This window comes from Branchiostoma belcheri, unplaced genomic scaffold (genome assembly GCF_001625305.1).
Source record: "Branchiostoma belcheri isolate BF01 breed outbred unplaced genomic scaffold, Haploidv18h27 scaffold273, whole genome shotgun sequence".
Classification (NCBI taxonomy): domain Eukaryota; kingdom Metazoa; phylum Chordata; class Leptocardii; order Amphioxiformes; family Branchiostomatidae; genus Branchiostoma; species Branchiostoma belcheri.
The window spans coordinates 133,774-158,863 of record NW_017803880.1 but is presented as its reverse complement, the minus strand read 5'-3'; the positions used below and the strand labels follow the sequence as shown (position 1 = coordinate 158,863).

General features: G+C 44.4%; 2 protein-coding genes across 2 annotated transcripts in view; both read left to right on the top strand.

Annotated features, from left to right (window-relative positions):
• The window catches only part of LOC109472412, a 4,064-nt gene extending 233 nt beyond the window's left edge, over positions 1 to 3,831 (top strand). Inside the window, exons 2-3 of the mRNA XM_019772182.1 lie at positions 412 to 540; positions 2,451 to 3,831. Of these exons, the coding sequence (XP_019627741.1) occupies positions 412 to 540; positions 2,451 to 2,981 (660 nt within the window). The 3' untranslated portion in view covers positions 2,982 to 3,831. The remainder of the gene's footprint in view (positions 1 to 411; positions 541 to 2,450) is intronic.
• On the top strand, positions 3,499 to 7,960 carry LOC109472411. Its single transcript, XM_019772181.1, has 5 exons — positions 3,499 to 3,511; positions 4,164 to 4,309; positions 4,747 to 5,023; positions 5,618 to 5,835; positions 6,149 to 7,960. The coding sequence occupies exons 1-5, from the start codon at positions 3,499 to 3,501 to the stop codon at positions 7,505 to 7,507; spliced, it is 2,013 nt and encodes a 670-aa protein (XP_019627740.1). The 3' UTR covers positions 7,508 to 7,960.
• The last annotated feature ends 17,130 nt before the right edge of the window (positions 7,961 to 25,090 follow it).

The following is a 25,090-nucleotide window of genomic DNA, read 5'->3' as shown; positions in this document are numbered from 1 at the left end:
CCTACCAACTACGCCGTCAGACTTCCAGCTACAAGATACCACTTAGCCGTACTGAGAGACATAGACAATCATTTATCCCCAGATCACTCAACATCCTGCAGCAGTGAGGGACACTATAGACTTTTTAAAATCTGAAGGACACTATAGACTTTTATAAAAAATTTTATTGCCTCCTTGTATTTGTATTCTTAACTTGTTCCACTCAATTATTGTCTATATTTTAATGTGTTATCGATATTTTATACAATACGTCATTATCGGATATTTCTTTTATAACACTAAATCTTTTTAACGCTAAAATGTTACAATTGTTATTATTAATATGGAATTACATGTGACTTGCAACACAATTCAGGCTGTTTCAGCCTGCAATGTTGTTTTGATGAATAAAGTTTCAGTGTAAAGTTTCAGTGTAAGAAGCGCCCCACACCGCCGGCTAACGACACCCCGACACCCACTAAGAAAGCAAAAGCCGCACAACCCTCGGCCGCCGCCGCCACCACGGACTCTTCGGACGCCGAGAGCGGCGAGGAATTGGAGGTTGGTATATTTTCCCCCCATTTACGTAGGATTCCCCTACAGTCAAGAGCAGTTTTTGCGTTTTCCGATTTGCCTTTTCTGTTTTTATGTTTTCCCCGTGAACCATTGACCTTGAAATTTGCCAATTTTTGCTCGGGCCGGGCGTATCTTTGGGTCCCCGCGAGCCGGCATTATGTTTGAAGTTATTGAAATTTGCCATTTTCGCTCGGGCCGGACGGATTTTGATTCCCGCGAGCTGGCATTATGTTTGAAGTTGTTGAAATTTGCCATTTTTGCTCGGGCCGGATGGATTTTTGATTCCCGCGAGCTGGCATTATGTTTGAAGTTGTTGAAATTTGCCATTTTTGCTCGGGCCGGATGGATTTTTGATTCCCGCGAGCTGGCATTATGTTTGAAGTTGTTGAAATTTGCCATTTTTGCTCGGACCGGATGGATTTTTGATTCCCGCGAGCTGACATTATGTTCGAAGTTGTTGAAATTTGCCATTTTTGCTCGGGCCGGATGGATTTTTGATTCCCGCGAGCTGGCATTATGTTTGAAGTTGTTGAAATTTGCCATTTTTGCTCGGGCCGGATGGATTTTTGATTCCCGCGAGCTGGCACTTTGACGATTGTGTTTGAAATTGTTGGAATTTGCCGTTTTTGCTCGGGCCGGATGGAGTTTTGATTCCCGCGAGCTGGCATTATGTTTGATATTCTGTGGTTGAAATTTGCCATTTTTGCTCGGGCCGGACGGATTTTGATTCCCGCGAGCGGATATTCTGTCGCTAAAATTGCCAATTTTGCTCGGGCCGGGCGGACTTTTGGGGTTCCCGCGAGCTGGTGTTTTCTGTTGAAGTCGTTGAAATCGTCAACTTTACCCGTGCCGAACGGTTTTAGGTTCCCGTAAGCCGATATTTGTTTGCACGTCAACTTTTTTCAGGCCGAACGATTTTGGGTTCCCGCGGACCGACATGTGTTTGAAGTCTTGAAAATTTGGTTTAATTTGCTCCAACCAGACGATTTTGGTTCTCGCGAGCCGGCAGCTCGTTGAAGTCGTTTTCGCCGAAATTTGGGATTTCTTTACACAAATTTGAAAGCTTTGTACCGCGGGTACCGACTGTCATGCACGTGTTAAAAGGAATATTCATTTACCACGAGGAATATAGACCCACGCCGGGGTGTTCTTGTCCACATTTCGCACAGAGGTGACCACTCTATATGCAAAAGAATTTCTTTGTTATTGTGACAGCCGAAAGGCTCCGAATATTTCATGACACCACGCAGGTAGTGTTGTCCTCTTGCGAAAAGAAATGCCGCTGTTTCATCTCCCGCCGACGGGCATTTCACAGGTACCAGGCATATCTAAGACAAAGCCCCCATACTAAGAAGGGGAGACAGTAGTCTGGCATAGTCTGGCAATTGACTTTGAGGCACCGCCTTTTGACAAAGAATGGAGAAACTCACTACCTAGTGCGACTTGCACGAGTCCCTGTTTACCAGAGGGGAGCCACTCAGTCGCAAGAAGCTCAAACAAATTATCTTGTCAAATGCATATTTCCAAATTACAGTTTTTGACATCTAAGCCCCGGGCTTATTTAAAAAAAAAAAGCTAGTTTCCCTTCGTCTCTCGCCGATTTGTATCGACTTCTGAATACAGTCGGAAAGGGACGAACATACCAAATTCCCTCGCACACCTCCTATTTGGCTTCTCCAAATTTCGGATCATTTCCATGGAAGAATTTCGCCTGAAACGCGAACTGGAGTTTTCTTCATGAATGCAGCAGGAGTAAGATTGTCCCTTTTCAGTTGGAAAGGGCTCATATACGAGCACATATATTATTGTGTGGGTAATCCGATAGAGTCGGTTACGAGCGATAGCAAGATGATGAGAACAATGCCTAATGCGGATTTTCTCTCGATGTTTTATAGGATGAAGGAGCTCAGGGTGCACTTAGAAAACTCAAGCGCATCTGCAGGGAACCAACCATTCACACAGAGCCGGAGCGACTGGAGCGGGCCTTGCAGAAGGTCATCGACACGGCCTCGAGCGCGAAGGCAAAAGAATACTACGAGGGAGTTCGGGGGTTCTTCCTCAAAAACACAACAAGCTTCGGCATCGGGCGAGAAGTGCTGAAGTTCGTGATGACGAAGCAGGAACGCCGCTTCGCCGAAGAAGCGGAGAGGGCCACCGCGGCGCTCAGGGGAGGCAACAGGAATGCCTTCTACTCACACGGGAGAGCACGAGCACCGGCAGCCACCTGGGGCCCGAAGGCCGGCCCCTCTCATCCCCCCTCCCGCACGTGGGGACCCAGGCGCCGCACAGACGCGAGGGGATGGAACCACCCCAGGTCTCACTCGGCGGGCAAGCGGAGCGGAGACGCCCAGAGAACCGAGGAGTGTTTCAACTGCAACGAGCGGGGCCACTGGCAGCGAGACTGCCCCCACCCAAAGCGCAATTAATTGAGAACTGACCAGAAACGGAACTAAACGAACTCGCTATTTTATTGTCAAGTTTGAAGCAAATAGTTGGTAGTTTTTCACACAGTTGCTGAACACTCTTATTTTGGTAGCAAGTTGGCCCTCCGCACCTAGGAGGAGTAGCGCAGAGTCTAGTATGTTTAGCGGCAGAGACGAACGACGCCATAGAACAGAGCCGAAACATTTTACTTTCCCTTGTCGTTTTCTAAATACATGTAGGTACACCGTTTTTTAGTAGTTACCCATGCTGTGAAATAGGAGAGGCGGAAGGCCATTGAAGGTATTTCCTGAGGCCTGACGTCCTTAGCTACGCCAGCGTCCCGTATTTTCTCTCACATATGCCATGTACACCGTTTTGGATACAGATGTCGTAAACTAATAGAAGCGGAAGGCCATTGAAAGTGTTCCCCCGAGGCCTAACATCTGTAGCTCATAGTTGTCGGTTTGTCATAGCTGTGTCCGAGGATTTTCCAATAAAAAATTGAACCTATATGTGGCAATGTGTTGTGGAGGTATTTGGTGTTATAGTTTGAATTATAGACCATCGGTAGAATCTATGAATATGCTAATGCTCGGTCATCAAGAAACACCTATCGCTTCCCCAGACAGAGTGGGGTAATTAGAACGTTCAACCCGATTTTGACAACTAACGCAAAACAAGCAAAAAGGTCACCCGCATTTCAGTTTCGACTATTGAGTTTTTTAATATTCACAACACATACAAACAGGGCAGTACAGCCATCCCTTATAAGTTAAACGAGACAAACACTAGGTTTGTATGTTGGCATAAAAGTGAACCGCACTTTGTATTTTTCCACCCAGGAATACTCCCCGATTCGGTGTGCCAATCCCCCAACAGCATTTTTCGACCCCCACCAAAAAAAAGTTCGCTCTAATCCGGATACGAAGTGGGTAACGTGGGAAGGAGAACCTTGGAGACACAGCAGGTACCGCCAATAAAGGCCGAAGAGGCAGTGCTTTTCCGCCAACAAGCCGACTCAACTTCACTCCCTTTCCGGGACCCAAAAAATTTCATAGCGGGTTCTTTGCATAACAACCTAGAGGTATGGAGAGAGTTAGCAGAATACTCAGACAAAGGTCCCGAAGTCCTCGATTGGATTGTTAATAAGGTCCGAGTTAGTGATTTTTTCACTCCTTTCGAAGGGGAGTTTAAAGGACAGGCCTACAAGTCCGCTACCCCCCCTCCAATCACCCTCCCAAACGCGAGAAGTTGCTACGGACACGAGGAGTTTGTCACCTCGGAGATTATGAACAGACTAGAAGACAGGTCCATCGGACTGTGGGGGAAGGTAGGCCAATGTGAACCCCCGCACTTGGTGCTTCCGTTAACAGTGGAGCCGTCGAAACCGAGGCTATGCTGGGACGGGCGTTTCCTCAATCAGTGGACAAAAGACTGCCCTTTTCAGCTAGATTCTATCACTGAAGCTCCTAGAGTATTAACGGAAGGGGGTTACATGACCCACACTGACGAGAAAAGTGGATACTCGCACATCGAGCTATCGGAAGAGAGCCGGAAGTACTTCGGTTTCCAGTTTAAGGGTTATTTCTTTGTACACAACACTTTGGCATTGTGAAGGGAAGTGCGTACGTATATCACACTACGGGGACCCTGGTTTCGTCTTACGCTAGGCACCTAGGCGTTCCGACAATGCTGTACATCGACGACAGGCTTAACGGCGAACTTGAGGTAATACGTAAACTGCCCTTCCAACCGACACACTTCCAGAAAGCTCAGGTGGCGAGCTACGTCATGTGTGACCTGCTGACGAGAGCAGGATATTTCCTGAGCCTCCTGAAGTGCATCATCGCTCCGACGCAGATCCTAGTCCACTTGGGTTGCGGATTGAACTCGGCCAAAGCGGCCTTCTTCTTCCCGGAAGAAAAGCAGGAGAAATTCGCAGTTGTGCGGGAAGCGATCCTGACATCCCCTACAGTCTCCATTCTCGACCTGCAAAAATTCGTCGGGAAGTGTGTCTCTTTCGCGTTGATGGTTCCGGGAGCACGTATATACACGAGACAATGCAACAGCATGATCGGCACTATGTCTAGACAAGGAAAATCAAGAGCAAAGCTGACGGATGGCGCCCGGTCGGAAATCGAACATTGGAGGTTCGTAGACGCAGGGGTAGAGCCTGTCCCTTGGCGGGACGAAAGACACACGGCCATCTCCATGGCAACGGACGCGTCAGGATACAAATGGGGGGCGGTGCTACACGGCACAGGGCATACTCACAGCCCCGGAAGAGGATCTGGAATTAGGAGATTACTGGCAAGAACACGAGACGTCAGCGGATATCAACTGCAAAGAAGCCAGAGCAGTTGCCTTAACACTCAAATCAACAGGGGAGTGGATAAAAAATTCAAGAGTAACAGTCAGGGTAGACAACAAGGCAGTGGTGGACGCATGGCAGGGTAGCGGAGCCCGCTCCCTGTCTTTGAACGAAGAGATCAAGCATATTTCGAGACTGTCGTGGCGTTAAACATTTCGCTGACAATGAAACACGTCAAGACATCAGAAAATGAGGCCGACCGCCCCTCAAGGCAGTTAACGAAAACAGACTGTAAGCTGGCACCACATCTGTGGAATCGCCTCCAAGCGGAGTTCGGCGGAACGGCAGGTCACACAGTGGACCTCATGGCTCTGGACTCGAACGCGCAGTCAGACCGCCTGGGGAGACCTTTGAGGCACTACACCCCGTATCCGACCCCTAACTCGGCAGGGGTGGACATGTTCAGGTACGACCCCAGGATCTCCCCACAAGGCCACGTTGAGAACGCCTACGTGTTCCCGCCTATTAATATGACAAGCGCAGTAGTGAGTTTTCTCATACAGAAGAAAGCTAACGTCACTATAGTAGTCCCCAAGCTATCCCCACGACTGTGGTGGCCGACACTCCTGGGAGCATCGACCAGGGCTATCAAGATCTCGGAGGCGGGAAGCACATCAGCCCTGCATTTCCCTTCAAAAAAGGGACTCAGACCGGGAAAAGTGTTCAAGTATGAACTTTGGGCTGTAAGAGTAGAGCACCCGTGAGGTTTAGAATAACCAGTAAGAATGTACATTAATCCATCCCATTGTCAGTAATAGTGTGAAATGACACTTCTGTTCTTCTCGCCCGTGTCAACAGCCGTTACCTCTCGTGCCACGTCAATGGAAGCCGGCAGCAGCCTGTCCAGAATGTCATCACCCCAACGATCATGACTTCAGACAGTGTCAGATGTGCGCCTACCAGCGTAGACCCTTCCCACCTCCTAGGAGGAGCATGGACATAGACGAAGAGAAAATTAAGAGGAGATTGGACGAGGTGAACAACATGGCGAAGAACACAGATTACGGGAAGAAAAAGGCGGCATTAGAGAATGAGTTGGTAGATTTCTTGGGTAACATTTATCCTCCCAAGGATCTAGTCACGGCCTCCCCTAAAGATGTGTGCGCTTTCCTGGTTTGGAAAGACAAAGGGGGAAAAACTACAGTCCGTAACAAGAACTGTAAGAACTATGGGAACAAGAAAGCGACGGGATGTGGCTGTCCACGAAGATTAGCAGCGGGAACGGTTGATTCCTTAATAGGTCAACTAAGGTCAATCTTTGCCAACTCCGGGAGAGGAGGAGATTGGAACGACGCAATAGGCACAGGAAACCCCGCAGCGGCTCCCAAGGTGCGGGAATACCTGAGGGTAACAAAAGCGGAGCAGGCCGACGCTTTGGTACAACCCACGCAAGCACAACCTGTATTCTTCGAGAAATTGTCAACCATATGTGGGCACATAAAGAAGAAGATGGAGAATCCTGAGATAAAAGGTGTCACCCTTTTCAACCTGGCACGTGACCAAGCTTTCTTTAAAACGATGTTCTTCGCGGCGGACAGAGCATCAGACCTGGGAAGGTGCAAATCCGAAGAGCTGGCTTGGCTACCGAAGGGCGAGGGGATCTTGTTCAACCACACATTCGGAAAAACGCTCAGAGACGGAACGTCGAACACTTTCCCAGTACTAGCCGGCAAAGATAGATCGATGTTTTCAGTCCAAGCTGTACGTGCGTACATCAGGATCGCCCAAGCGTTAAATGTGTCCCTCAATAGGGGATACCTGTTCAGAACAGTTAGCAAGTCGGGAGAAGTAGTGAACGAACCGTTCACATATGACGCTGCTCAGAGCCGTTTCAAAGCATATTTGACGGAGATGGGCAGTTACGAGGGAGAAACACTCCATGGCCTACGCACAGCTAGCGCTATCACGATGGCGCTAGGAGGGGCGGACCAGACCGCTCTCATGTCCCACGTAGGCTGGAGGAGCGAGGCAACAGCCAGAAGATACATGAGATTGGACAGGATCTGCCATGAGGCCTCGCCAGCAGCTATCCTGCAGGCGCAAGTCGAGCGGCGGGACGAGACGAGAAAGCCAGCCGAAGCTGCCACACGGGGACAATGCGGTGTGGGGACATTCTACCAGCAGAGGAACTGTAATGACTATAGACCTTTGTTTTAGACAAGACACTCGACATTAGAGACAAAGATCGAGTTCGGTTTTTTCACTCATGACATATCTTTTCGGTGGAACAAGTTTCTTTCTGATTATATCGTAAACAACAGCATGTCAAAGACAGTTAATTGGCTAGGGGTCAGGAACCTGACTCAGAGGCATACACACCTGTCAGAGTGGACATTTGCATGTTGTAGGTTAAGCGTCGAGACATTGCGCCCCAACACGTGAAGGGATCCAAGGAATCCTTAACGGTGATTGACATACAATAAAGCTGTTAAAGACGGAGAAGTTTTCAGTTTCATTTATTTGTCCGCGTTTAATCCCGAGCCGGGGTTTCAATGCGTGTATATTAGTGATGAAATTAGTCTTTTCATCTTTGGAATTGCGAGAGACGAAGGGAAACTAGCCTTATAAGTATTGGAAGAGAAGAAGAAAGAAAGATAAGTAAGGACTAATCAAGGGGCAAATAGAAAGCATATAGGAGGTAAAAGATGAAGCTCAGGTTTCTCATCCACATCTTAACCCAAACAGAGGGCAAGGTGACGCGGGATTTGGTACTGTTCCAACTCCCCTGGCATGTTATCAGTATAATGATCCACTTCCCGAAGCCTGGTAGCCTGGGCATCATTCTGCTACGTAGTAGTTACCATTCTATCAACTGTGCATAATTTTTATCGTTAGAGATTTAATCTCCAAGTCCAAGCAGATGTTTCGGTGGTTAGAGTTTGTTGGTTGGCTATTTCGAAATTTATATATTCATATGGCAAACGACTGAGAAAGGCAAAAGTCAGAACGTTCTGCTACTTCATTTATAGCTAATTACTCACCGAACAGGGTACCTCCAAGTGCAACCAAGCAGGATGAATTTATAATTACTTGTGTAGAATTTTTTTCCCTTGACTTATATAAATGAAATGAAACTTTATTGCATGATCATTCCCCGGGGATAAATAAAAAAAGTTGTCAAGATAGACCGAGTGCCCGAGCGTCAGCGTTCTGCCGCAGTGAATGTTCGCCAGAAAGCAACGTGTTTATATGGCCGTCAAAAAGTTAATTTATGATAATAAATTTTGCAAGTTAACGTGCCTGCTTGTTTCTCCGTAGATAGGAATTTCTTGTTAATTTAGACATGAAAGAACCAATGCAGCCTGGTGTTGATTGATTGATTGGCCTCTCTTAGGCCGGCTTGACACGCGGCAGGGTGCCGACCCAAACTGCCGTTCGGCCATATGTGAACCGTGTGCCTTTCCCCCAAAATATTTAGCTATATATCTGTATATTAGCAGTGTTTTCCCATGCAAGTTATTTGAGTTATGATGCCCTTTGTTGATTTAAGATTATTATAAATGCTCAGGTTTTCTTGAAAAAAGCAACAAAGTCACTCACTAGTTTGCGTCATAACTTGTTGGCGACCTCGACCAGTTAGTAGTTTCTTTTAAGTCTCGCTCAATTTCTCACACAACATCTAAGAAGTATAATTTGGCTTTGCAAAAAAAAATACAAGTAGAATCACGTAGGTCAGATAGGTCTTCTGTTTGAGTCGTCCGGCTTGATTCAGTCCGACGTCCGCTGCCGGTCGGTTAGCGCCGACCGCATCGTTTCGAATCCGATGTTCTCGCCTTTCCAGCCCAAAAACTAACAGTGTGACGTAATCCACACCGATTTAGCTTAAGCGATAACGAGGAGGTTTGATCTCAAACCTTGCCGATATCGCTAGAATGTGTTGTTTACCAAATTAAGCTTTCCCTGTGACCCGGCATGACCTTTTCGGCGCCATCTTTGCCTGCTCGACCGCGCGAAAAAAAAGCGGTCGTTTTAGGCAAAGTTGTGGTCGTTTGTGGACCCAACTTGGGGTGGTCGCGGCCACTAGACTTCCACTTACATAAGCAAAACTAAATGCATTGTTAGAAATTGCATGTTGTACATTTGTGACGCATTTCTGACAAACAGCTTTCCCATACATGTACATGAAACGTTTATTTTATATATTTCAGAAAATGAGATTGACGGGGAAATCGGGAATCTTTCCTGGATCTAACGGAGCCGGATATCGTCGGGCTCTTCCCGAATGGTACCACCAGATTCATCTTGAGGAGGAAACAGGTCCGGGACATCATTTCAAAAATGGTAGGTTCAATATTTTAGAACTTACATAATTGGGTCTTTAAATTACCGGGTAGAAAACAGTAAGGTATGTTGGGTTCCTGGCATCATTTGAGAACCAGCAAGTTAGGCTGGTGTGGCTTTCCACGCCATAAGTACACATTGCCAGGCTGATTTATCTTTCCACCATTTGGACTCAACCAATACTTCTTTCTGGTTTCTATCCTTCATTTATCCTTTCTTTTACTTTGTCCTGAAGAATGTATTGGGAGTGCAAGATGCATATTTAAATGTTAAAAATTGTGTTTGTCACTAACTTTCAGATAATCTAAGCCAACACAATTGTATTTGGTAAATTGGTTATTCAACAAGGATGAACAAGACACTTTTTGTCACAAGACACATTCAATATAATCTTAGAAAGTACACAATCACAATGTTGCTGTCGAAAACCGGTCATAAATCAAATGCAAACATGACTGTTCACTTTAAAGGAATCTGCCCATTTAGCACACTGCACGATGCAGTAGCCCAATTTCTGACTGATGTGGTGGTTGCCCTGTACAGGTATTTTAAATTTTCTTTTCACGCTTTTTCTAATCATGCCTGTGATGTATTTGCAGAGTAAGAACAACACTTCTGCAACGTCCTTGATAGAACCAAGGACCCAGGAAACACCACCAAGTGGAAAGACAGCAGTCAGCCTGCAGTCATGCTCCTTCATACTGGTGGAAATGGCTGGGCTGGATGACAAGGAGGTACACAAGACTACACTAAGAAACCTGGTACAGGACCAGGTCGCAGTCATGATGGCCACCACAAAGGAGTTTGGGAGGTATCCCACTGTTGCCGAGCTGACGGCGGTTGCTCAGCGGCTGGTGGAGAAGCATCCCGGTCTGGGTTTTGAATGCTCAGATCCAAAGGAAGCTCATGTAAGTCCTATTACTATTACTGTGTGAAAGTTTTGAGCATACAATAGTTGTGTAATGTCTTAAAATGTGCAGACCTGCAGAATTTTTTTTAATGTACTTACAGCAATTTTTGTGTACTTTATCTTTTCAGTTGACTCTTCTGAAGAAAATGAAGAGAAGATTGAGCAACAAGATGGAGGTGAAGAACCCGCGTGGTCCGCGGACCAAAAAGGAACAGGGAGGAGATGATGCAAAGGGAGGAGATGATGAGGAAAACCCCCTGAGAAGGAGCCCCAGAAAGAGAAAGCAGGTTAGCTATGCTTCAATCAGAGATTCAAACTGTCATCCATTTGCTTAACCCTGCTCACCACCAAATGTATCCATTGTTCGACCATGCTCACCACCTATCTTTAATCTATTGCCATTCTAGAAGGATCAGAAGACAACAGGGATGGAAGGGATGTCAACTCCAGTAAAAAAGGTTAGTAATTATTTCATATTAGATACTGTACATGTACATGTATATAGATATCATTTGAGAGTTTGTTATTGACCTCCTGTAACTGAGTAGTCCCCTCCATACATACCCATGTATTTGGATGATGGGAATGATGCCCACCTTCCAATGGGATAATAGCTAAAGGTCCAGGTCATTTTTTTTCTCAAGATCACCTGTTTATGTCAATTATGAGAGCACCAACTTAAAATATTAAAAATGGTGGACTGCCAGAGGTCAAAGCCACATTTTGGAAATGGAAAACAATGTTGCTGAGGTTTAGCCTCTACCAGGTTTCGGGAGGCGGCTGGAGAGTAGAAATCAACCAAATTAGAGAGGTAGCATGCCAGGGGAGTTTGGTTGGCTGGAGAGAACAGTTCGGGAGCAGCAAACTGTTGTCTCTATTTTTCTTATTTGGCCGATTTCTACTCTTTCAAGCCACTTCCTGAAGCCTGGTAGAGGCTAGCTGAAGTTATGAATTGTCAAACAAGTATCCAGAAACACATTACAAAACTAACTGAATGACTGTAGATGTATCAAATGTAATTTTTTTTCATTTATCATTCAGGCATGCAGAGCAGCAGAGCCAGAAGGAAGTCTGGCTAACAAGGGAGAATCACCTGCAGACCATGGTAAGATGAGATCCCAAACCATTCTATTCCATCTCAAAGAGTGGTAACTTTGTGAATTTCAAAAAGACTTATTGATGGAAGAGATTGGTTTTATCTCAGTCATAGGAACTTCTTATGCCATAGAATACAAGTACAGTACATATTTCACAGCTATTTCAAAATTTTTCAGACATATTTTGCAGTTTAGTGTAATTATGGAACTTGTTTTTTCACGCAAGGTCTTGCCATACTTCTACTAAAATCAACTTAAAAAGTATGTGTTGTTCATGTGACTAGAGGTGATTTTCCGTGTATTCAGGCAGTAAAAATTTTCTTCTTTCCACATCCAGAGACACCCTACACGACAGACCGACATTTTCAGGTCATCCAAAAGGAATTGGAGAAAAAAAACCAAAGGCGGAGACTGTGTCACATCTCCTGAATCTCGAATTCAGTGGCAGGAAACAGTTTGTCCAGTCCATCAGTAATGAGGCGAGTGCAGCTGAAGTTTTTCAGCGCTAACCATGCTTCAGCCAAGCATGTCATGTAAGTTGTATAATGTAACTCTATGTTGGGTCAGTGAATGTGATCAATGTAAGAAACTTGCTAGTGCAATTCTTTTATTTTTTAGACATTATGTTCTGAAAAATGTGCTGTATCTAAACCTATAGGTCTAATAATACAATTATTATATTGAGAACAGTAGACAGTCCAGTGGGGAATCCTAAATGCAGTTAAAGAAGCTTCACCATAGTAGACTGTTCCTGATTTATCATGTTCTGTGCATGCATGCACCCAACCTAACACAGATAAATGTGCTCCTTTAAGTTAAAATATTGGCTGTTTAAGTCAGTAACCCATCATTCATGTCCATAAGAGGGTGATTTGGCACATCCCACTTCCACATTGAACAAAAACATAGTTCTCCCACACTGAAACTACATCTTCCCTCACCTCAAAGGTTTGTACACTGTGGATTTATCATTCAACAAAGTTGGCTTAATTCTTTCTTTGGCCAGCTGTGACAATTCTTAGCCGCCAATTTGCGACCCAAAGTTGGTGGCGGCCCGCACATTATCCTTCCCGTGCTGATTTTGATGGTAGTGTGGGGGTTAGATTGCTTGATCAGGATTGGTGTATTGACTAATTGAGTATACTTGCTTTATATGTTCTAAAATAAGATTGCTTTATTTCAGCTGCAAGATGAGCTGAAGAGGTATCTATCCCCAGAGCAGAAGGATTTCCTCCCAAAGCTGCAGGAGCGGCTGGCAAGGGAGGCGGAGCGCCTAGTCCAGTACGCTGTCCACGAGGGCCTTCACAAGCCGGGACCCATGGACAACTGGTCGACTGGTAAAAAAAGAAATTATTTCCCTTTGAAAAGTCTGAGTAAGATGCATGGATCCTTTTCAAGTGTAAATGTATGCATTATAAGTGGACAGCTCTGACCAGGAACTTAAAAAAAGTTAAATTAACTTCCCAGAGTACAGTTCTGAGCCCATCAGTCTGCCAATGGTACTGCTGTAATGCATTATGTCACTACTGATGTAAGATAATTAGTTAATGTTTGACCTGGTTTTGTTTCTCTAGACAAGATGCTGAAGAAAGCACTGAAGATGCTGCCCAGGCTTTTCAATGGGACCGGGACACCACCTGTGCCACTTGAGGAGATGTTGGTGGTGATGGTGAAGGTAAGAATTCAGTACCAACGGTACATACTAAACTACATATTGTTAACTGATATAGAGCATTGGACTTTCTCTTACATTGTATATGTACTTCTTGGAAGTGTTTCTGTACGTGTGTAGTAGATCTATCCCTAGTAGACTTATCCCAAAGACATGAATGTGAGAATTGCCTTTCCTGCTAGGAAACTTAAGAATCCTAAACTGTTCATTGAAACACTTTTTAAAACTTTTTCAAAATTGCAAAGCCATTGAAATAAGCAATCAGCATACATAATTAGGGATGTGGAACAAGTCAGATCATCTGCTAATTGTCTTAAGATTCAATCAAACCCAAATGGGGATGGGGTTGTCAGAAATGAACATGTGTCTGATCATGCTTTTTTCGGGTGTCTGAAAAATATAGCAACGATGCCATGGTGAAAGATGACAACAGATTTGCAGGCTATCCAGATTTATGTCAACAGCAATCATGCCAACGATCTCTGATTGTCACAGGATCTATGACCAAAAGTGGCAGGTTGTTTCCAATGCATCTTCAGTTCTGCTGTTGAATATTTCAGCATAGAGCAGCCGGTGCCAATCACACAGAAAGACCGGGCTTACACACAAAATCTATCAAATTGAGCTTCATGTACAGGGCCAAAAGGACAAGACATTGCTGATTGAGAATTTTTCTGTTAAGTCAAAACAAGACAGTTTCTTTGCAAGTTTTGGTAGTTGATAGAATATAGTCTTGAGAAAGATTTTCTAAGATAAGGATCCTATAATTTTTGTGACACCTTATTGAAAAAAAGAAACAATTTTATAACTAATACTGTAAATATGTCATTCATGGAACACAGATGCCAACAAATCGAAGGTATGCAGTTTGAAATTCCGTACTTCACCAGATCGCGTACCGTTGTGGATAGACGCTAGCAAAGCCAAATTCGACGAGTCCTTTGAAGCAGAAACCGGTTACAAGTTCACCTGGAAAGGCTCGCAACTATCAATCACAGATCCCACCATGGGCGGAGATAGCATCAAAGTCAGTTCCACATGCAGCCCCGCCATCAGCCCCCGCCCTTCTGGAAAACACCACGGAGCCCACCCCAGCCGTACCCGAGGAACCCAGCACGACCTCCAAGCCATCAGGAAACCGCCGGGAACCAACGGCCTGACTTAACGTGGTTCAATGCAGCAGACAAGCGGCACACCGTGGAGAAACTGGTACACATTGCACAGGAGTAATGGAGGATGAATAACAACTAGAACAAATATAGTCTCATATATAATTGTTTAGCAATACTAGTGTCTGTGATGTAAAGTATTGTCTTTGAATATTCCATGTTTTATTTCAGACTAGAGTTGGCCTTGCTATCGGTGCAAAGGAACATTCCAATGGTATTATAAAGCACTGTGTACGACATCCTGGACATGGTGTTCAGAACCTACCATGACAGTTCCAAGAGCAGGAGGGAACTCAAGAAACTGGGTGAGGAACTTGGTGTCAACGTTCTAAATCCCAGTGCAGTGAAAGGCACCAGGTGGCTTCCCCATGTGTCGCGCGCCTTGAACGTCCTCCTAAGGCCGGGCAAGAAAGATGGGGAGGACGAGGAACTGGGCCAATACACTGCCGTCCACGTACACATGGACCACCTTGCCGAGGCATCGAAGAATGCCGACATCAAGGGACGGGCAAGGAATGTATGAATTCAATTGAAAAATTGTATTTCTGATTTCATAATTTCTTTAAAGGTTTTCTTTACTTCAAAACACTGACATAGTATACTATTAGAAGGAATGTTCCACAGTCTAACTGACTCTTGGAGTCTCGCACACTAGTACTTGTCTTGCTTCTCCTTCATGTGAACATGTATATATAAGCAGCAAAAGCATTCAAAATTTCGTTTTACCCTTGTTGTCTACATTCTAGGTCATGAAAACGATGAAAGATGGGACATTCGTGGCATTCTGTCATTTCTTGGCAGATGTGTTCAATGAAGTCAGCAGCCTCTGCTTGCTCCTGCAGAAAAATGTGCCACCTGTGCTCCTAACTTTACCACATACATCATACATACATGTATTACCTTACAGCAGTACCAACCATGATACATCACATATTGCTTTACTGTACACCATACAGCAGCCTACGGACCCTGCCGAGGGCACCCTGCAGAACAAGCGGTACAAGTGCCACCTGTGCTTCTACTCCATCGACAAGAAGCAGCGGCTGGACCGGCACGTGGAGAAACACCTCCGCGGCATCAACTCCATCGACAAGAAGAAGCGGCTGGACCGGCACGTGGAGAAACACCTCCGCGGCATCAACTCCATCGACAAGAAGCAGCGGCTGGACCGGCACGTGGAGAAACACCTCCGCGGCATCAACTCCANAGCTGGAAACAGTACCTGTCACATGTTTACTCGGGGTGTGGTTACAAGCCAACCTGAAATGGGCGACGCAAGTAGCAAAGATGCTATACAAAGCAAATGGCCGACCGTTCATGTTGAGAAGACTGAAACGCTTCAACCTTACAACCGACGACCTCATCCAAGTCTACACGTCGTACGTACGCCCTGTTGTGGAATATTGCGCGCCTGTCTGGCACTCGGGACTGACATCATCACAAACTGTACGTCTGGAGAGGATCCAGAAAAGAGCTCTGCGAACCATCCTCGGGGAACGTTACATCAACTATGAAACCGCCCTGCAGAACACGAACCTACAGACACTTGAACAAAGAAGAACGGACTTGTGCCTTAAGTTCGCAAAGAAGATGGACCCTGCAATGCTCCCCCCTAGAGCCTCAGACATTCACAACAAAGCCACTAGAAACTCGAACTTGATAAGGACAATCAGATGTAGAACTGACCGTTACAAAGACTCACCTATCCCTTACTTCGTCAGACTCCTAAACATGCAAAACTGATGATGAACTTTGTGAATTATTATGAAAATTTGTGTACCATTTTAGAAATTGTATGACCTAGTTCCAATCTCAGAAGTTACGACTTTGTGTGAAGGACTGTTTGAGTCGACCCATATATTTTCAAACATAACGCTAATTTTATTTCTACGTAGTGCCTTAAATTACGTTTTTACCTAGCTAAGTCGACGACGCATCTCTTAAATGTTTTGAAATCGTGGAGATTTGTAATCAAGACCGGCACTGACTGTGAAAAATAGGGCTTGAATGAAATTTTACAATATTAACGTATTAATACTGGTCTTTTTTTTTAATCATGAATTGTACGTCTGTAATAGAATCAGCAATTCAGCCATGTTGCTGCCAGCGATTTTAAATTTGAATAAAACCATTCATTCATTCATGTGACACATGTACTTGTTACCTATTCTTCATCTACATAAACAAGTATCCTCCTTTGCAGACGTCTATCATTTTCTTTAAACCTTTCTTATGTCATGCTATTGTGGCAGTCTTGTTTTTGCTTTGATTTGCTATAAAGATTTTTAAAAATGTTGCCTTCTATTTCAGATTGGAGCTGGCATTGCTAAATGTTCAAAAGCAGAATGCCATGGTTGCTGCAGTGCACGACCTACTGGATTTAGTATACCGCACATATCATAACAGCGCCAAGTCAAGACGAGAGCTGAAAAGTCTGGGAGCTGAGTTGGGAATAAATGCCCTCAATCCACGAGGAGTAAAGGGCACACGGTGGGTTCCTCATATCTCCCGGGCCCTGGATGTCCTGCTCAAGCCTGGCAGGAAGGATGGGAGTGATGAGGAGACCGGCCAGATATTAGTATAATTGTTGTTAAGACCTTACAAACTGTTGTATTGATTTTTAACAAATACCACAAGATTTCTTCCATATTGTATAACATTTCATAATAACATGGTTTATTGGCTGTCACATCTGATGTCCTTGTACCAAGGTTATTTGTATGTATATAATATCTGATATGTACATTTTTTCAGGTCAAGAAAACCATGGAAGATGGTACTTTCGTGGGATTTTGCCACTTTCTGGCTGACCTCTTCAGGGAAGTTAGCAAGTTCAGTCTGATTCTTCAGAGGAACAGTGTGATTCTTCCACAGGTGACTCAGAAGTACATTTGCTTAATAAAATCGTTTATTCATTTTAGGAGTCTTGTATCCTGTCTATAGTGCTTTGTAAGGAAATTGCTACAGAGGCAAACCAGGAAGGATCATTAAGACTGCATTGTGATTTTGGAATACCTCTCTTTTCTTGACACCAAGCTGCAGCATGCTGTGTACATGTTAATTCTGACTTCAGCACCCATTAAGAAATGTTTTACCATTACAGGCCATCAGCTGTGTAGAACATCTTGTTGTTGCTGTGGAAGCCATGGCTAACAGACCAGTACCTGAGGGAAGGCTAGCTTCCTTCAAGGAAGCTATGAGGAGCCAGTGGCTGGCACATGATGATGAGGAAGAACCAGTATTGAAGTATAGGGTGAGTATTGCACATTCTCTGCCATGTATGGTAGACAAAACATATAACAGAAATGTTACAGATACTGAGAGTCATTGTGGTGTAAAGTGGTCACAAATTATTAACTTTTATTTGTGTGCATCTTGTCAACTTACAGGAAATAACTTTGAAGAGAGGTGAGATGAGCCAAGTGGCACGGGATGAACCCATACGGACAGCAGCCCCCAAACTCCAGAACTTCATTGCGAGGACAGTAGCTGCTACTGTTGAACAGCTACAGCTACGATTCAGTAGTTTGCTAGGTTGGTCATATTCTTTTTTACTTTGTGTCTTCCGTTCCTCTTAAAACAGGCATGTATAGTGCCACTTTGGCTTTTACATAATTTTACAGCAAAATCATGTGTACAAATGGATCTGCATGTACTTTATTCCTTTATCTTCTAGCAATTTGTGTGCAATATTATCTGCCTTATTAGGAGCTGAGTATGGACATGGGCCTGGGAAAGCCATACGGTGCTTTAACATCTTTAACCACGACAACTGGCCCGAGGACAGACAAGAACTCCTTGACCACGGAACTGAAGAGCTGCAATTCCTCCTGCAATATTTCAGTACGGTCCTGGACAGGTAATTATCAGCTATATATGAACTCGAAACATTGTGTTTATTGTAGTCTTACATGTACGTGTAATTGACTAATACTTATTATATTTACTGTTTGTCATTTTTCATCCAGGAATGGCTGCAACAGGAACCTCGCAAGAGTTGAGTTCCAGGAGATGAAGACGTGTATTACAGCAAACTTCATGGACAAGAGCTATCTCAGCCTCTATGAGGTGATGCTAACTAAGGAGCCCTACTGTCTGGACTTCCAGGTGAGTTGACAGAGATAATTAAAAATCAATAGTAATCAATAATTAAACTTAGCTGAAGGTCTTGCAGCTTAATTGTTCTGAATTTACATGTATTATGTTGAGCAAACCAGTGCTGAAAGCATGGCTAATATATTCCTAAGTGTTTCTTATTTCCTTTTCAATTCTAGAACATTCTGCACCTGGTGCAGATCATGTTGGTAATGCCAGTGTCTTCTGCCCAATATGAGCGGGGATTTTCTGCACAGAGACGTCTGAAGTCTGATGCCAGGGCATCCCTGTCAACTGAGACTTGGAGGACTTGATAAGGATCACAGTGGAAGGACCATCACTTGAGAGCTTTGACCCTTTAACTGCAATCCAAAAGTGGTTGCACAGCGGACAGAGGCCTAGGAGACCGACATATCAGTCAGCCTGGCCTAATGACTGATATGTCGGTTTCCTAGGCCTGTGTGACTTTGAACACATTAAAGACAGATGACTTTGAACACATTAAAGACAGGTGACTTTGAACACATTAAAGTCAAATGTAAAATCATTGTTTGGTCTTTCATTTATTACAATTCTTTTAGTACAAATGGTGAATTTTTATTTTGTTTCCATGATAATGAAAGAATAATTAATTGTCTGTTTAGGTACATTATTCTCTTGGCTTGTAAATTAAAAAGTACTTTGCGCGACCAGATTTTTTGTTTGCGCGCCCAAATGTTTGCCTGCGCGCCTAACTTTTTGAGGCGCATGCGCTCCTAAGCTAAAAATTTAGTCTGGAGGGTTGAGTCCATCCGGCCCCCGTGCACCACCCAACACCGGTCCACCGCCCGGCAACAGACCACCGCCCGGCCCCTGACCATTGCCAGGCCCCCGTGCTCCGTCCAGCACCGGACCACCGCTCGGCACTGATCCATCGCACGGCTCCGGCACCCGTTCACCATCGGACCTCGGCCCGGCCCCAGTCCACCGTCCGGCTCCGAGCGGCCCCCTTTCCCCCATGTTGCCTGGTGGCCCTTGAGGACATCCATCTGTGGGACCGTGGGGAGTTCCACCTTACTTCACCAACCATCACCTAGGCCTGTGGGGGATGCCAGCCCCGTTCAACCTTCCTAGAAACGACGGACGCTTTCCTGACAATCCGCACCGCTCCATCCAGAACTGTTATCCTGGTGCAAGTTACCCGTTCGCGCCCCCACCCTGGTCGTGGCAACCCGGCATACCGTGGAGAGGACCACTTCCCATCAATGTGTGGTAGGGTACCAGAAAATGTAAACGATCAGAAAACTTTAGATTATTCCAATTTATGATCATAATGTTAGTATAGTAGCTTTTAGTAATTAATGAATATGAAATAGTACTTAGAGCTTATATAAATATAGACTATAAGTGTTAACCTAATGCATCTCTGAGGTAGTTATCTGCTGTACGTACGGCTAGGATATTGACACAATATTTCGCCTTTTTTTTCTACTTGTCATCTCTGATATGAAAGTGTTTCCAGGAGGAAACAAGAGTTTTTGTTGCTGGAACGTCCATGGTTTTGGCTCCAAATTAGATGACTTAGATTTTTTGTCTCATGTCAACAAATTCGACTTTATCTCGCTTGTAGAAACATGGAGTTCTGACAAAACAGAAATCAACATTCCAAACTACAGTTACTTCCATTTATAGCGCAAAAAGAACAAACGTGCAAAACGCTATTCAGGAGGTATAGTTTTCTTCTTCAAAGAGCAATATAAACATCATGTTAAACAAGTCCATTCAAAATCGACTGATGTACTTTGGGTTCAAGTAGACCTCAGGTTATTGGGGTTACCTAAAGATCTATCTATTTGTTCTGTCTACATCAGCCCGAGCACATCTACAACCCACAAATATGCTGAAAATCATGTGATTGAAATCTTAGAAGAAGAAATTTCAAAATATAGTTCAGAAGGTTTTATTCTTATCGGTGGTGATTTTAACTCAAGACTAGGAAATTTACACGACTGTCGAAGATGATTCTTCAAATGAAGGACCACCAAACTTTCCCCAAAACCATAATCTAGACAGACAATACATGGATAAAGCTCCCCCAAATAAATTCGGCCGGTTTCTCACAGATCTATGCATTCAAGCCAATATTAGAATCCTAATTAGAGCCTTATTCAGTGTAAGTACGGATCCTAAATACATCGAGGAGAGTCTCAACTCAGAACTTGACAGGATAGCAATCTGGTTCAAGACTAACCGGCTTACCCTTAACGCCAGTAAGTCCAAGTGGATGTTAATGGGAACACCTGTAAGAACAAGGTCAGCCCCTGAACTAGTTATTAGTATTGGGGGCAATGAGCTGGAAAAGGTTGAATACTACAAATATCTTGGTGTAGTACTAGACTCAAACCTAAGTTACAATGACCACATTCAGACTACCTGTAACAAAGTGGCCCAACGTCTCGGCCTGCTGAGACGTTTACGGCCGTACTTAACCACTGCTATTGCATGTCTGTTGTATAAAACTCTAGTTCTACCCATTCTTGAATATTGTGATGTGGTTTGGGATAGTTGCAATGCTACCTCCAAACAGCAACTTCAACTCCTCCAGAACAGGGCTGCCAGGATAATCCTGAGAAGGGAACCGCGGTCGAGTGTAAGCGAACTGCACCAGACACTGGGTTGGAGACTACTAGAGGAAAGGAGGACCCACCACACCTGCACAATGGTCTACAAGTGTCTACATGGACTTGCACCTGATTACCTGCTACACTGTTTCAGCTACAACCACCAAACACATCAGTACAACACAAGACAAGCAAATCTACTGCGTAAACCCAAATACACAAACAGAACTGGACAGAGAACATTTAAGTACAGAGCAGCTTCAGCCTATAACTCGCTTAACACGGTAACTAAACATGCATCAACAATAAATGCTTTTAAAGTAGCACTAAGAACATACGACCTCTGACCCTGACCTCACGGACAACCGACTGTCATTATTTGACAATATGAATATCCCTAACGATTTGACTATTTGTTTTGGTTGTTCCGTTGTGTTTGTATGATTGATTATTTGTACCCTCTGTTTATATTATTTATTGTCCTTTTCTACGATTGATCATTTGATTAATCTGTTTCATTTTGTTTAATTTTATTGTATTCCATGTTGTCCAATGTGTATGTCATGTTGGGCTACCTTGGAAATCAGTCTTTCAGAGACTGAAGGTACCACCCAACTGTTTTTAAGAGCAATAAATAAATAAATAAATAATGGTAGAGTAGCTGGTGACTTACAGGGAAATTATACCTGTCATCAACCAAACGGTAGTAGTACGGTGGACTACATGATTGCCAGCCAGTCATTATTTGAGCATATATCCCTATTCCGCGTAAATCCGTTGACTATATTCTCCGATCATAACATGTTATATCTGTAATAATTCGAACAAAACCATGTATCCACAATAAGAAGAACAATTTTATAACTAATACTGTAAATATGTCATTCATGGAACACAGATGCCAACAAATCGAAGGTATGCAGTTTGAAATTCCGTACTTCACCAGATCGCGTACCGTTGTGGATAGACGCTAGCAAAGCCAAATTCGACGAGTCCTTTGAAGCAGAAACCGGTTACAAGTTCACCTGGAAAGGCTCGCAACTATCAATCACAGATCCCACCATGGGCGGAGATAGCATCAAAGTCAGTTCCACATGCAGCCCCGCCATCAGCCCCCGCCCTTCTGGAAAACACCACGGAGCCCACCCCAGCCGTACCCGAGGAACCCAGCACGACCTCCAAGCCATCAGGAAACCGCCGGGAACCAACGGCCTGACTTAACGTGGTTCAATGCAGCAGACAAGCGGCACACCGTGGAGAAACTGGTACACATGCTGACAGACCTTATAAAACAGTGAACTGAACACATGGGTCGGTAAAACTGGACAGTATTTGAACATCAAGTGTTTGCTGAACTTCGCTCAGGTGACAAATTCTGTTCTCCCTTTTCCATTTTACTTCCTACTAACTACATAAGTGATATTTACCAAATGTAGTCTGTTGATACGAATAGGTAAAGTCATATATATACATGTAATATGAGTGAGTATACCCACTTGTAATACAGTCATCCTATTCACGCTAATTTGTATTATTTCACTCTGCGCACAATGTAGCTTTGCTCTTATTACTGGAATACTTTAGTACCACCCTTTTACTCGTTCGATTTCATTATGTCAGCTCAAAAGGTAGCTCTGAGGTTCTGTTCATGGAACGTTCAGGGCGGCCATAGGAGAAAATGCCAGAACGATGATTTTGTTAGATGTTTAGAAGATTATGATATGTTTGCAAGGGTCATGGCTAAATCCTAAGGAAAATTTTAGCTTAGACTCCTTTAGTTATTTAAGAAGTGACAGGAACGCTAAAAAGTCTGCGAAAAGGAACTCCGGTGGGGTAATTATTATGTTCCGTAACAAACTGATGAAAGGCCTTACAAAAATTCATACGAGGGGAAGCGTGATCGTCCATGTGAAGGAGGCAGCTGGAGATCACGTAGTGCCCTTTCACTGCATGCCCCACCGGTACGTGTGCTTTTTTCCGAAGTTGGTATAAAGTTCTATAAAGTATCCAAGGCTCCCCTGCCTGGGCAATTCTGTTTCTTATGATCAGATTTCAAGACATCAACCATAATTTTCTTGTATTTTGTATTTCATTAATGAAGGGTTTGTCCATTTTGCACAGGAGTAATGGAGGATGAATAACAACTAGAACAAATATAGTCTCATATATAATTGTTTAGCAATACTAGTGTCTGTGATGTAAAGTATTGTCTTTGAATATTCCATGTTTTATTTCAGACTAGAGTTGGCCTTGCTATCGGTGCAAAGGAACATTCCAATGGTATTATAAAGCACTGTGTACGACATCCTGGACATGGTGTTCAGAACCTACCATGACAGTTCCAAGAGCAGGAGGGAACTCAAGAAACTGGGTGAGGAACTTGGTGTCGACGTTCTAAATCCCAGTGCAGTGAAAGGCACCAGGTGGCTTCCCCATGTGTCGCGCGCCTTGAACGTCCTCCTAAGGCCGGGCAAGAAAGATGGGGAGGACGAGGAACTGGGCCAATACACTGCCGTCCACGTACACATGGACCACTTTGCCGAGGCATCGAAGAATGCCGACATCAAGGGACGGGCAAGGAAGGTATGAATTCAATTGAAAAATTGTATTTCTGATTTCATAATTTCTTTAAAGGTTTTCTTTACTTCAAAACACTGACATAGTATACTATTAGAAGGAATGTTCCACAGTCTAACTGACTCTTGGAGTCTCGCACACTTGTCTTGCTTCTCCTTCATGTGAACATGTATATATAAGCAGCAAAAGCATTCAAAATTTCGTTTTACCCTTGTTGTCTACATTCTAGGTCATGAAAACGATGAAAGATGGGACATTCGTGGCATTCTGTCATTTCTTGGCAGATGTGTTCAATGAAGTCAGCAGCCTCTGCTTGCTCCTGCAGAAAAATGTGCCACCTGTGCTCCTAACTTTACCACATACATCATACATACATGTATTACCTTACAGCAGTACCAACCATGATACATCACATATTGCTTTACTGTACACCATACAGCAGCCTACGGACCCTGCCGAGGGCACCCTGCAGAACAAGCGGTGCCACCTGTGCTCCTACTCCATCGACAAGAAGCAGCGGCTGGACCGGCACGTGGAGAAACACCTCCGCGGCATCAACTCCATCGACAAGAAGCAGCGGCTGGACCGGCACGTGGAGAAACACCTCCGCGGCATCAACTCCATCGACAAGAAGCAGCGGCTGGACCGGCACGTGGAGAAACACCTCCGCGGCATCAACTCCATCGACAAGAAGCAGCGGCTGGACCGGCACGTGGAGAAACACCTCCGCGGCATCAACTCCATCGACAAGAAGCAGCGGCTGGACCGGCACGTGGAGAAGATGAGTACTCTTTGCGGCACTACTAGTCATTGAAAGGACATTTATTTCAAGGGCAGAAAATTATATATAGACGATTTGGATGGTTTTTGACATGTCTGAATGCTAACACTATCTTGTCTAAATCACATCAAATTAGGCTGTGGCCAAGCTGGAGCAGCTCATACTCACTGTGGAAGCGATGAAGGAACAGCCACTCAGGGATGGAAGGCTGGCAAGCTTCCAGAAGTCCCTGCAGGACCAGCGGCGAAAGTGGGAGCGTGATCACCCTGATGCCGAGCTCCCGGTTGTTTACTACTATCGGGTATGTTTTACTTCAACTTTTGCAACTGTCTTGTAATGTTTCATGGATACCATATTAGCCTGCAGTGCTAGACGATAGCGTACGGTACTTAAAAGAAATACAGGGTGTTGCTGTGTCACTGTAATAATTTTGTGAGAAGGTCTTCTTTTAGTTCACATACTTCACGTCCACTACTTCTGCCTTGCCTTCAACCCTGACCAGTGGCCAGACACTATGGAAGAGCAGCTCGTGTACGGTGCCGAGTATGTGGACTTCCT